This window comes from Esox lucius, chromosome 21, assembly GCF_011004845.1.
Source record: "Esox lucius isolate fEsoLuc1 chromosome 21, fEsoLuc1.pri, whole genome shotgun sequence".
NCBI classification, from domain to species: Eukaryota; Metazoa; Chordata; class Actinopteri; order Esociformes; family Esocidae; genus Esox; species Esox lucius.
In genome coordinates, this window is record NC_047589.1 from 23,869,144 (window position 1) to 23,883,114 (window position 13,971).

The following is a 13,971-nucleotide window of genomic DNA, read 5'->3' on the forward strand; positions in this document are numbered from 1 at the left end:
AACGGGTATCCACAAAAGTGAATGTTTCTATACGTCGCGGGAACGTACCCGTTGCCATTAGTGTGTGAACGCATGTCACTCAGCTCACAACACAGCTCACAACTCATACGAAATCTGAAATACTTAGTAGAAACCACACTCGCCATCCAACTGTGATTAGAAAATTCCAACTAATCCATGTTCTCTCTAAGTTCTGTAAAGCATGACTCGCCATGTAGCTGGGAAATTTTATTTCCTTACAGCATCTTTTATATCCCATAATGGGCTGGGATTTAAAAATGCTTTCAGATTCTTCTGGCAATTCTTCTGGCAATTTTTACCTAAAACTTAAAATAGAAGCATGCCTGACATGCTTTAATCATGATTTTATCATCATCATTATCAGCTTTGTGATAAAACCATGATGACAGAGGACATTTTAAGCTCTTTTTGACCCTATTATCTGTGAAGCATACTGTACATAATACAGACATCTGAATGTCATCTTAATACTTAACGCGCTTTAAAATAATAACTAGGTCTAGATTCTGAAATACAAATAGTCACATCAATTAATTTAGATAAAAAAATATTACTTATGCAATCCATTGGGATTTTGAGTTTGATTCAGATTTTAGACATTTATTGGAACAAGATTGTCAGTTCCAGAGCAGACTGTCTACAAATTTAAAAGTGAGCAGCGTAAAGAGAGTTAATTGGGATTGGATTCAAAGACAACTAAGATGAAAGTACAATCTCAAAGGATGTCGGTGACTGTTTAATGATGTCCTCTAAGGTTAGTTTTTATTTATAAAAAGTAGTCAAGATAAAAATGAATGGTTACTATAATACATGCACCTTCCTACAACTTAACTGATTAAGAGTGTACTGACAAACCTGACACTTGACATTGGCAACTTTGAGGGGATTTCTTTTCTCAAACTGGTGAATACTTGAGGCTAGCACAGCATCTTAGTCTCAATATAACAGAGAAAGTTGACATCAACAACCACTAACACAAATATTCAATACGTAATCTTATTTATAATGTATCCACCAATCCAAGGAGAAGACAAGCTTATCGCACCCCTCCTAACATGAAATAGGTATGCAGAATGAGAAAAGCTAGGGCGATTTCTGCAGAATGTTTCTACATTGTGCCATTTTAAGACATTCTTTATATTAAACCAATGATATGAGAGAAACATTTTAAGATTATATCTTTACAGGTAGGTAATTCACGAGACATTGTGAAAATGAACCTGTAAAGAGCAGTGTTTAGCTCTCTGTGTGCACGGACATTAGTGAGAACAAAGCATACCTACGAAGATTACCTCACAAATGGTGCTACGTGGGTGGTTAAAATGCAACTTGTTTTGCCAAGAAAACCTCTGCTACTACAATATCCTAAACAGAACAGAAAGAGGCTGCAGAAGCCTTTAAACAGCCGCATGGCCTTAAGTTCTACATCTCCGAAATATGAGATGACATCGTGAAATTATGAGCAAACAAAGAAGCGTGAAGGGGGAGGGTTCAACAGCAGATGCACTAGAAAGGTTAGCATACAGAGATCGAAAAACAGTGCCCGGAGTCGGAAATAAAGGACACCAATCTGGCATGCCTTGGGAGGAAGTACAGGTATGGCGGCAGTTTCAGGACACTGTGTTCATCCAGTCGACAGAGGGTGAGCAAAATGAAGCAGCTAACAGCGACGTCCGATATGTCCACTGACTCCAAGAATGTTGTGACTGTCACAATGCTAAGGTGTTCGGTGACCCCTGACGTCCCTCTAATGTTCCATTAATAACACGGACCATCAGCTGCTCCACATGGCGGGAGGCCCTTACTGAGACTGTTTCTTTAATGGTTGCCAAGCAACCGGGTCACGAGGGAGGTGAATAATTATGAGACTGGCGCTAGAGCGTCCAGGGGAGATGCTTCGGTGTGTATACTCTGTACACAAAGGGATTCACAGGGACTTGTAGGATTTGCACATACACACACAGATGCACAGAGGAGCAGTACAATCTTGTGTAAGTGGGGGGAGCACAACATGCCTTTGAATCAGTTCTGTCATGATTTCTCTTTTTATATTTTAGTAATTCAGCAGATGCTCGTATCCAGAGCCACTTACAGTAAGTGCATACGTTTTAGGAAAGCAAGCTGAAGCCACAGCTTAGCAATGAGTGCATTCTAATCAATGTATTAGTTACCAGAAAACATCAGTGCTGGAAAGAAAGCCATAAAAATAATAAACATAATCAGTCATCAAACATCAGTCAGTGAGTTTGTACCAAGTATTCTACCATTAGACATATTATTATAGATACGTTGGTACTATTCACTCGGAATATGGTTTCACAATATGGTTTCACACTTATCCTTTGATAGAACACATTTCCAATGCCACAAAGTCATTTACAGGAACTTGCTCACTATCCACGCTCACAATACGCCTCTTTAACCTTTAAATGGCTGAAGAAATAAGGACAGGTCCTGATAACTCTCACCACATCTACCGTACAGTAATCATCCAGGCCAACTCTGACAAATGTGCCAACCCTCTGCTCAATAACGATCATGCACACATAAAGCGAATCACACATCTTTGGGGAGGGATGAAAACGGATGCCTCATTTCTTCAAATTAAACTAATTTATTTGAAGAAATGATGCTTCCATCCACAGGAACTGCTCCTCGTTCCTCCCTTCCCTCCTTACCTGATGTTCTCCGATCTAGACCTTTTCAACAAAACATTGGTTGCCACATAGCCTGCATGCCTCAGAATCTTTTTTTAGTTACATACTGTTAAACACAATTTATTCTCCAGCACCTGGTTAAAAAACTGAAGGACCATACAGGTATAAATCCTGTAATCCTATAACAGTAATTTTTAAACGTGTTTGTTTCAGGGAGCAGCGAATCAGGGCGTTACTCCTCAGAGAACTCCTTCCAAAATAAACGCTTTCTTCATTAAAAGGAGTTTTCATTTCAATTGCTCCATGATATCTATTACTCTGACACTTTCGATATTTTTGACATGGTCATGATGTGGTCTAATTCACTTTGGCTCCATTAACGTAAAAAAAACAACAACACTAAATCTGAAGGATTTAGGTTTGTGGCTTGTAGTGACAGAAATCAAGGGTGACAATCAGGGAAGACCATCAAATAGTGTTTTAGTGTCTAAGTATAGACACACATTATTTAAATTGCACTTTTGCCACATTTCCTTTTAACGTAACTACTCCACAGATTCACACCATAGTTTTAAGGGGAGACAATAGCACATGCCTCAAAACATTAAAAAGCTAGAGTCAAATACACAGGAGCAAAACCAAAAAAGCACTCTATTCGCAAACCACTAAATATCGGATATGCCGGCAAAACTCCACCAACCGGCGAAGGCCTGCGCAATTGGGTTGGAGAAAGACAAACAAAACCTTTAAAATTATTTATGTACTGAATGCTGTTTTTGACACGACCAGTAGATGGCAAAATGTGTCTGTGGGCTACAGGCATGGTGGCGGGAAAGCTTCATAGCTGTGTTAGAGCACCACCCTGCGGTCTCCTTCCAGACTCACCAGAGTGCCTCCCCCCGTAGTAGGTGGATGACCACGGGTGGAGCACAAAATTCCGGGCCCTGTACATAGGCGGTCTCTGAGGGCCCTTCACCTCTTTATTCAAGATTCAAACATTTCTCCAGGGCCCCTCTACAGGTTCGGGCCCTATATACTTAGTACCCCTTTCCCCCCTGGGGCGACACCACTGTTGATGACATAACAGTATCTCCATTCCACAGTTTAGGGACATGATCAGGAAACAAAGTAGGAAGACTGATTATTCTAGACAAGGTGCTTAGAATAGTAGGCTAATATTCTTTGGTCAGTAAGGGGAGTAAAACAAACAGGGGTGTGTGGGACACAGTAAAGAGACCGGTGAAATTGCATTTACAAACCTTTATATTTTGTCATTTTTGCCTGCGCACCCTGGCTTCACTTTGCAAGTGGTGAATAAATTCACTAAATTCACCTCTTTAGTATCTAGCGTCCTTCCGCAGCTAAGGATATTTAGCTTGGCGGGACGAAGCTACACTTAACAACAGCAAAAACACCACACACACCTGTGTGCGCGCCCTAAACCGAAGTCAAACTTCCTCCGCCCAGACAGAGCGGTTCATGAAAACCTGTGACCCAGACCAGCACTGACAACTTGCTAATTCAAGACGCTGCAGAAATAAGAAACTTGTTTTAACTCCCGCACCTAATGTAGAAAAAGAAAGACGCAACAAAAACAAAAAACGGAGAATCTTGGAAAATGTGGGGTCAACGGTAAATAAAATAGTTGCTGATATTGCAGTCAGGTGGTTAACAAGCCAGCTGCAGCAGCTAGCCAGCTGACTAGCTTAGTGCAAAAGCTCTGGTTATGTAGCTACATATCCTATGCTGTGTCTATACAATCCATATTTAATATACTGATCTATATAAACAGTCAATAAAATATGCGCAGTGAACTATGGAAAAAATATTCCCATGCCAATAAAATTACAATTTCTCTGCTTTACAGAGAGTAGTGAGACAGACACAGATGAGGAATACAGTGTTGCTGAGAAAGGATGCAGATGCTGGAAGAGACAGGTTAGTCCTTTCTTTGCCATTGGTAATGCAACTATTTGGATGATAATGGCCTAATAAAGCAAGTGTAGTCAAACACACTTTCAAACCTTGCTTTAAAGAGGGTAGCAATATACTTATTGAATATTAGTTGTTTATGATTACATGTGACAGTTATGTACATTTATAAATAGTTTATTATTACATACTCTATATCCACATTGCTGCTCTTTAGCAGTTCACCATATATATTTGCAGTGCAGCTCATCTGAGATAATAAACATGAATTAGATTATAGAAATAACACAATTGAATAGGAAAATGTTCAAATTGTATTTTTGGTGAAATTGGTGTCCAGTCCAAATGAACTATTTTATGAGGAACGTCCTGATGTGGGTTTTGTGTGATAATTATTGAAAATTACACTTCCTTAATAACAGACCTGCATGAAAATCAATCAAGTATACAGTATACAAATGTAATGTTTTGGTTTCTCGATGACTGACTGTTCGTCTTAACACAGTTGCCCAGAGCTTAGGGATGGCAAAGCATTTTGAAAAGTTAGGACTTAAAAGTTAGGAGCCAAGCTCCCTGCTGTCTACAAACATTACACTAGATGGTGTCAGATGGAGGCATCATTAAGAAAAAATGTTGGGCCACCCTTAGTAGCAACAACTGCAATCAAGCGTTTTGCGATAACTTGCAATCAGTCTTTTACAGCGCTGTAGAGGAATTTTGGCCCACTCATCTTTGCAGAATTGTTGTAATTCAGCCACATTGGAGGGTTTTCGAGCATGAACTGCCTTTTTAAGGTCATGCCACAGCATCTCAATATGATTCAGGTCAGGACTTTGACTAGGCCACTCCAAAGTCTTCATTTTGTCAGCCATTCAGAGGTGGTGTGCTGGTGTTAAAAACCTTCATTTCAAAACTGCATTTTGTGTTTACTTGCGTTATCTGTGACTAATATTTACATTTGTTTGATGATCTGAAACATTTAAGTGTGACGAACATGCTTTTTTTAAATGTACAGCCTCAACTTTCTTGTAACTCTACTTGGTTTATATTCCTTGTAACTATCTTTCAATCTTTTGTACATTTTTGTTCATCAAATCTGTAATTTTAGAAACAGCTAATTAAGCATTTCACTCTACAAAGCATGTGTAAAACAAAGCTGGATTGGTTCCAGGCTGTATCTTTAAACTACCTGACAATGTCTAAAGACCATTATATACAAGCTGAAAGCTTTTATTTTCTCTATGGTTTATTTTTCTTTGCCCAGTAACTGTTCTATTGCTAGGTCTATTTACTACCAAGAGGGGGTGGGGTGATGTACTGTCATCTGGCCGGTAAAAGCAAAGCATTTACAAAACATTACTTCAACTTTGTAACTGCCTAGGCCTTGATCTTTTTTGCTGAAGCCATTCATCTGCCTACCAGTTCTCTAGCCTTGAAAAGTCTTGGGGTGAGGGAGAGGAGAAAAACCACGGAGATGAGAAAATATAATTTGTATTTTTCTTGTGTCCCCCTCATCTCCCAGCAGCAGTGACATTAAATAGTTTCAGTGCATTAGCTAAATGTATTTTTCATGTACATTTGCTTTACGTGCATGTTTGTTTAGACCATATTTTGGCTTTCACAGACTTGGTCAGCAGCTTCGTAATAGAGGGTTCTAAGCCAAACCTTACAAAATGTTCATCCCACTAGTGCTTTTCAAAGGTAATAGATGTAATAAGATTCATGCTGCATATTAACAATATTAATTTATTGCAGTGTATTTGACAATCTCTTTTCATATTTATGAAAATGCAACATATATTGAACATATTCTCAGATGTTTGTTTTGCAAAGTTTGACTGCTTCATTTTATCACCTGATTGTTTGGAGGAGGGACGCCAGTATATGACAGAGGGACACTGGTATAGGCCGGAGGGACACTGGTATAGGCCGGAGGGACACTGGGATAGGCCGGAGGGACACTGGGATAGGCCGGAGGGACACTGGGATAGGCCGGAGGGACACTGGGATAGGCCGGAGGGACACTGGGATAGGCCGGAGGGACACTGGGATAGGCCGGAGGGACACTGGGATAGGCCGGAGGGACACTGGGATAGGCCGGAGGGACACTGGGATAGGCCGGAGGGACACTGGTATAGGCCGGAGGGACACTGGTATAGGCCGGAGGGACACTGGTATAAGCCGGAGGGACACTGGGATATGCCGGAGGGACACTGGGATATGCCGGAGGGACACTGGTATAAGCCGGAGGGACACTGGGATATGCCGGAGGGATGGCTTTTCTCTCCCCTTTTCACGCTCTCCTCAAGCCAAGCCTCTGACTTAAAACATCTGTGAGGAAATCATCTCATCCAATACTAATTATTATTGTCTTTTAAGTGTAAGTACGTAAAAAACTAAATAGAATGATATTGCTTATGTCATTTTGTTCTATTTTATTCATAAAAAGGGGGAGGGAAACAGGGAGGGAAAAGGGACTATAATACTAAGAGGAGGGCCTTTAGGATTATTCTACTTATCATGGTATTTATGGTGATTCATTCTCTTACCAGCTGTCATAGCCGAAAGTCCACATCAGAAGCACTTGTGACCATGTTGGTTCTTCTCCATTCGTTTGCCCATATGCCTTTGACACTTTAGTACTTTAGCAGATGTTCTTATCCAGGGCTACTTAAAGTTGGAATGAATCTTTTATTTGCATTGATTGTCATACACAAACACATAAGTGGTGACGGGTGGAAATACATTGCAGAGCAGTTGAGGAAGAGCAATAAACTTAATCTAGAAGGTTATGGACACATTTGCCATTGCAATAAATCACTGAGGGATCTTAACTGTGTGCTAATGCAGGTAATGTTCTCGTCTACTGGGCAATAACTCCCTGTTTTCAAGCAATGTAGAAAGTGAAGCAGACATAATGTGTGAAATGACAGGGTGCACATGTGTGTGTGTGTGTGTGTGCTCGCGCATCTCTTATGTGCATTGATAAAACGCACAGCAGGTGTCTGTGAGTGAGCATGGTGGCGTTACGTAAGTGTGGGAAGACGCTCCATGCCCTTCGCTGTAAAACAAAGATTGGATGCCAAAAGCGTCGCCCACACTGCAGCCCACACTGATGATTTCCATTCTCACACATCCACCACAGTAACAACCTGACTGTGTTGAATCTATTCAAAAAATTTGCTGTCTGGCTACAGGAATTACACCCACTAAGCTATTAAGGAAGACAAACCTCTACCAATATACTCTTTAAAGATGCAGTCTGGGTACACTTCCCATTTTGGCCTTGATGTGTAATATGTTGTGTAAATACTGTATGTACTATGAGTAGAATAACTCACATCTCTCAAATTGGTGCATACAGACAGGTGACTAATTAAAGGAAAATCCTGAATAAATGAGTGCAGATTCATAACGGATGCCGATTCTTCCATACAAGTGTACTGCACAATTCAAATAAGCAAATTAACATCCCATCATGCTCTGTGGGATCTATAAAACGAAATGCTCTAAGTGTTACAGACCACTCTCCACCACCATCATCAAAACAGCAAAGGAGGGAATTTCTCTTGGAAGAATTAGGTTTTATCCCTTTAGTAGAGTTCCAAAGACTCTTAGAATCCATGCCAAGGCACACTGATCTGTAACTATGTATTTTAAAGCTTTTGTAAATTGGAAAATAAATATAACAAGGGCGCTATAAAGGGAGAGTTGGTTTGAATGCATACTGGTATTGCTGTGATTCAGCTTACTTCCAAATACAAGCTTATATTAATAACAGCCAAGAGTTGTCAAAACTATTTAAATGCATTTCTAAATCCTATACAGTCACCAAGTCCAGACACCCCAAAATAACAGTCATATTCCAAACTTCACACACCTCTTTACTTGAAGCAAAAGCATGTCATCTTCCCAATAAACACTATACATATGTACTGTAACACCATTTGTGCTTATGTACTCTGAAAAAAGGAGGCACAACTACAGGATCCCACTACAAGTCAATGTGTGAGAGACAATAGGCTGCAAGCCGAAAAGAAAGGACATCCCTTAGATGGAAATGTCTAACACAAGCAAGCCCACAGAAGACATAACACAGCAACAATATCTAGACAATCGAATATATTACTTTCGTGAATTAATGCAACTAACTTACAACTTTTTTGTTATAGACCAATCAGAAATGTCAAAAAGGGGCATCTGCCACCTTTGCCCAATACAAAACTACCGGTTTCACAAAAAGCAGCCGGTCTTACCTTTCCTAGCTCTGGAGAAGAGCTTGATGCTGACGGGAGAGGTGGAGTTAGAGGTAGAGTCCTTTGATTCCCTTGAAGAGGAGCGGAAGATGCCACTGAAGCTCAAGCGACGAGGCGACTTGGGTGGGGAGTCCTGGTGGGACGAAGGGTAGGGAAAGATGGTTTTCGGGGAGCTTGGGCTGTTCCTGGTCCTGGCAGGAGCAGACTTGGGACTGGAGGGCCTACTGAAAGGCCCCCGCGAGAAGAAGCCTTTCGTCGGGCTGGCTGACTGGCAACTGCCATCACCCTGATGTAGAAAACAAAGAGTTCACTGAGTTTAGGTAACATCTCTTTTTCTCTACTTAAACAATTCAGCCCAACAGCAGCAAGCCATATTTATGTAATTACGTGGGTGGTCCTTCAGTCACTTCCTTGGAAGCGAATGGAACACTAGGACACGGGTTTGAATCCAGCCTACTGTCCTGTCATCAAAAACGCTCTCTAACATTTGCCTTTGTCTCTACAAAGTTAGGCATGGATGCTTTCAATTATAAAGCGCATAGTAGAGGAAAAATACATACACGTATTCCTCTAAATGTTGGTCACAAATAACAAATTGACAATCCCTGGTCATGAGTGTTTTTTGTCCTTAATCTACCTCCTGACAGCTGTAACATATCAGGAAGATGATTAAACAGCATTATCATTCATTACACAGGTGCACCTTGTGCCGGGGACAATAAAATGCCACCTTACAATTTGGGATTTTGGCCAGAGGATTTGGGCAAGAGATTTATTTCATTTAGCTCCTAGAGTATTTAATAATGCAATGAAAACAGTCAGCGCATTCCCCCAGGTGAAACACGGCAGTCTAGCTTCTCTGCCTGAGTCGTTCTTGGTTATCAAGTCAATTCCCAGAAATGTAATTTTGTGTCCTATCTGTAATGGACAGAGTCTTAAAAACAAAGCATGCAACCAAATTCACACAGTATTTTTGTTCAGGGTTAAACTAAACCAGGCTGGTGAGTGAATTATTTTAAACTTACTGTAACAATGATTACACAGTGTAATTATTTACAACAGTCATCCTGCGGCCAGATATGTTTTAAAGCATTCCTTTAATGGCAAATGACAACCTAGAATTGGGTGTAGGTGCTTGAATACGGTACCCAAGATCAGTCTGACTGTTAATCGGAAACCATGGGAAAAAGAGCTTCTTTGTAAATATTGCAATTCGGTTTAGATTGGACTGAGCTAGTAGGTGTTCTCTAAAAATGACAATGTTCACACGGTTTGGTTTAAGCTACTGACTTGGGAGCAAACAGCAGGCAATAGAGTAGATCTGGGCTAATCGACTCCAGTATTTGAGGGCCGAAACACTCAGAATTTCTGCTTTTAACCTGTAATAGATCATACCTCATGTAGAGAATCAGTGCCTTATTTTAGGTAGGGAAGGCGTCGGTTCAGTGGAATGGTCTTGTATTGCTGGTTTTAAACTGTATACCAGTAGGCCTATTGCTCTGACTGCGAAACCAATTCAGTAAATAAACTGCTATGAACACAAACATTTCTCATGTTCAGTTTTTCAGTCGCACTGCTGATTTAGCCAGAATATTACAAACACGCTGACACACATTATTCCATTTAAATGCAAATGCAACCTTAGTTTCTTGGCTTACTTGCCATTCCCACGGCAAAAAAAAACAAACAAAAAAAACACACACATACAGTTCACATACACTGTGAATGAACACACACACACACGAACAGGCATCAAAACACACGCATGCACGCGCACGCCAAAATATATTTGTAATAAAAAACAAACGTGAGATGAGGACATTACGTTATGGAAACATTTGAGGAACAATACAGGGGCTATATTTACTGTAAACCTACTCTTGTGGATTAGGTAGGGATCAGCATCTCCAGGTAAGGCAACAGTCTGTTTGGGAAAACAGCAATAAAACAGGATGTGTACTTAAGGTACTTTACCACAAGGGGGGATGTGGGGGGGGGGGGGGGGGGGGGGCAAATGCTATCTACCACACACTACCTTCAACGCTATCACATTATTAATCTTCCTCAACAGCCTTGGTTTCCTGGCTAGTACCTATTATTCTATAAACCTTAACGGGGGAATGTTGGCTGACCTTCATGCTCCAAGGTGAGAGAGGCAGGATGACACGGAGAGGACTGGGTCTAAGATAAGACATGAACATATCAACATAAACAGTGATAGCTCCACCTCGCCCTAAACCATCAACGATGCAGAAGGATGTGTGTGTGTGTGGCTCAATTGGTAGAGAATGGCACTAGCGATGCCAAATCCAGGGTTTCAGTGCCGCCCTCACTTTCTCCAGATGTTGTTGTGTTACAGACTTAAAAGATTTTCACTCCTAGCGTAATTGGTCAGTTTGCAGTGACATGTTATCTTCATGCATTTGCTTTAGACACTTGCAGTACTATCTTTCCCAGCCTAACCCACCCTGGACTAATGTGTGTGCGTACATATGTGTGGTAATTAGCAGGTTTGGCTTTTGTGAATTTAGGTTTGGGGGTTCAGACAGAAGCCCAATGTTCTCAGTTCTAACCAGATGACTCAGCACCAGGCTCTGGACGCACAGGTCTGAATAATGTAATCAGCATGACTCACCACATCATCCCCACAGACCACTCATCTAATAAAGGGTGCCATGGAGAAGCTCAGTGTGTAGTTAGGGCCCTTCCGAGACTTTAAATACAGACTTCTGGAGACACAATAAGTGTATAATTATGACCAAGCCAAGGTACAGTAAGCTCTAATACAAGCTGCTAACAGCGGTGGTGTATATTGGTATGTTTGTCCCGAAACATGTTCTGGATCCGGTTCTAAAATCTTTCTGTTGTTTTATGACACGTATCAGCATAAGCACAGTGGCAACGGCTCATGTTAAAAGGGTTTCATGAAATCAATGACGACAGACTAAATGGAACATCTATAATTCATCTATTCCAATGTTAATAGGCTCCCCTGGGAATCCTTGACCAGAACCCTTTCATTGTAATTCCAATGGTTCATCCAGATGCTTCTATCAAAGCATCAATTCCGATTATATTTACGTGAGGTTTGTATGTCCATTCAAATTACTTTATTTGTTAAAAGTCCCAATTAGATTCTCCTGACTGCCCGGAAACTTTACCAATATGAAACATTTGCTGGCACAGAAAGTAAGGGAAAATAATACATTATTCAGAAGTTGTGCCCCATGTAATTTTATATGATACGGGTGAAGACAAAAAAAATTAAGATTTAAATTTAGGTTTCAGTTGAGATTTAATTTCAGAGTTATTATATGGTGACACTTTAGTAAGGAGAAACTGCACTGAAGTACCAAATTACCGCCTTTGTGATTAAGAGCAGTTGGCTGAACCACTTTCAAACTGGACCAACAAGGTAAAAAAGGAATCTATTTATGGATTTCCCTTAAAATAAACCTAGATGTTTTCTCAGAGCTCGCAGACCTGATGAGGGTGCACCACACCAGGGACATGACTGTACCTTGGGTATGTTGTCCTTATTCACATGGCTGGCATCTCCCTCCAGGAAGGGCATGGCAAAAGAGCTGAGGTCCTGTAGAAAACATCAAAATAAATCACGTTCATTGGCCTGCTTAAGTAAAATGTGTTTCCAGCTCCAACAATGCAGTAGAATGTCAACAACACAACCCCCAAATAACCAATAAAATGTTACACAACAATCAAGAGTCCACGATTATATTAGGAAGATAAGGAATGGCAGTGTTGTTGAGGCCAGCGTTCAATGTCACTATATACAGTAAATAGAGATAACATAACCATTAGATGAACATTGGCATTAAGTACTAGCATTCAGTGCCAGTACTTAAATGCCAAGTTTTACTAATAGTTTTACTAATAGTTAGCATCCACATTGGGCTCTATCTGAAACTTGCTATGAGAACTGTGATAAGGTCCATCGTGATGCAATGTTTAAAGATAGATCACACTATGTAACACAATTTTTGTTTCTGGGTTGTAAGTGTTATTTTGTAATTGTTTATTCCTTAACAGTATATAAAATGGCTATTATTCCCGACAAACTGCTTTTGTGACCAGGAGTCATATTTTGAAATTGACCTGAAAAGAAAGTTTTGCATTTTATTGCATGACATAAGTATTTGATCACCTACCAACCAGTAAGAATTCCGGCTTTCACAGGCCTGTTAGTATTTCTTTAAGAAGCCCTCCAGTTCTCTACTCATTACCTGTATTAACTGCACCTGTTTGAAACTCGTTACCTGTATAAAAGACACCTGTCCACACACTCAATCAAACAGACTCCAACCTCTCCACAATGGCCAAGACCAGAGAGCTGTGTAAGGACATCAGGGACAAAATTGTAGATCTGCACAAGGCTGGGATGGGCTACAGGACAATAGGCAAGCAGCTTGGAGGGAAGGCAACAACTGTTGGCGCAATTATTTGAAAATGGAAGAAGTTCAAGATGACGTTCAATCACCCTCGGTCTGGGGCTCCATGCAAGATCTCACCTCATGGGGCATCAATGATCATGAGGAAGGTGAGGGATCAACCCAGAACTACACGGCAGGACCTGGTCAATGACCAAAGAGAGCTGGGACCACAGTCTCAAAGAAAACCATTAGTAAAACACAACACCGTCATGGATTAAAATCCTGCAGTGCACGCAAGGTCCCCCTGCTCAAGCCAGCGCATGTCCAGGCCCGTCTGAAGTTTGCCAATGACTGGCATTCACAGTCTGCTCAGCTCTGCTGCAAATGCATGGGGGGAATTCTATGCAGCCTTCTTGGGGGGGGGGGGGCAGTGTTACCAGGTTGAAGCAAACATTTCCAGAGCAACGACCACTCAAAACCAGCCCAAAATGCCTGAAAACTAGTTTTTGTCAGGTGAACCCCCCAGGAACAATACTTAAAGTTGCAGTATATCTGCATGTGAAGCTGCAGAATCTACGTTAGCTGACATAGTTTGAAAAATAGCCCAATTCTGTGTGAAAACTGCAGATATGGCAACCCTGGAGGTGGGACACATTGTTTCCCATAGTGGATGTAGAGCTAGTTTGATGTTACTGTAACTTGGTACAGAGGTCA

At 40.9% G+C, this 13,971-nt stretch overlaps 1 protein-coding gene across 4 annotated transcripts in view; it reads right to left on the minus strand.

The window, feature by feature from the left end:
- The window catches only part of LOC105027313 (5'-AMP-activated protein kinase subunit gamma-2), a 70,517-nt gene that overhangs the window by 44,276 nt on the left and 12,270 nt on the right, over positions 1 to 13,971 (minus strand). For 3 of the 4 annotated variants that reach the window (XM_013139674.4, XM_013139677.4, XM_013139679.4), the window contains 2 exons: positions 12,387 to 12,458; positions 8,867 to 9,152 (listed from right to left, as the gene is read on the minus strand). In XM_013139674.4, coding sequence (XP_012995128.3) covers positions 8,867 to 9,152; positions 12,387 to 12,458 — 358 coding nt within the window. Of the gene's footprint in view, positions 1 to 8,866; positions 9,153 to 10,998; positions 11,048 to 12,386; positions 12,459 to 13,971 lie in introns of those variants that run through there. The other variant, XM_013139680.4, reaches the window with a different exon arrangement.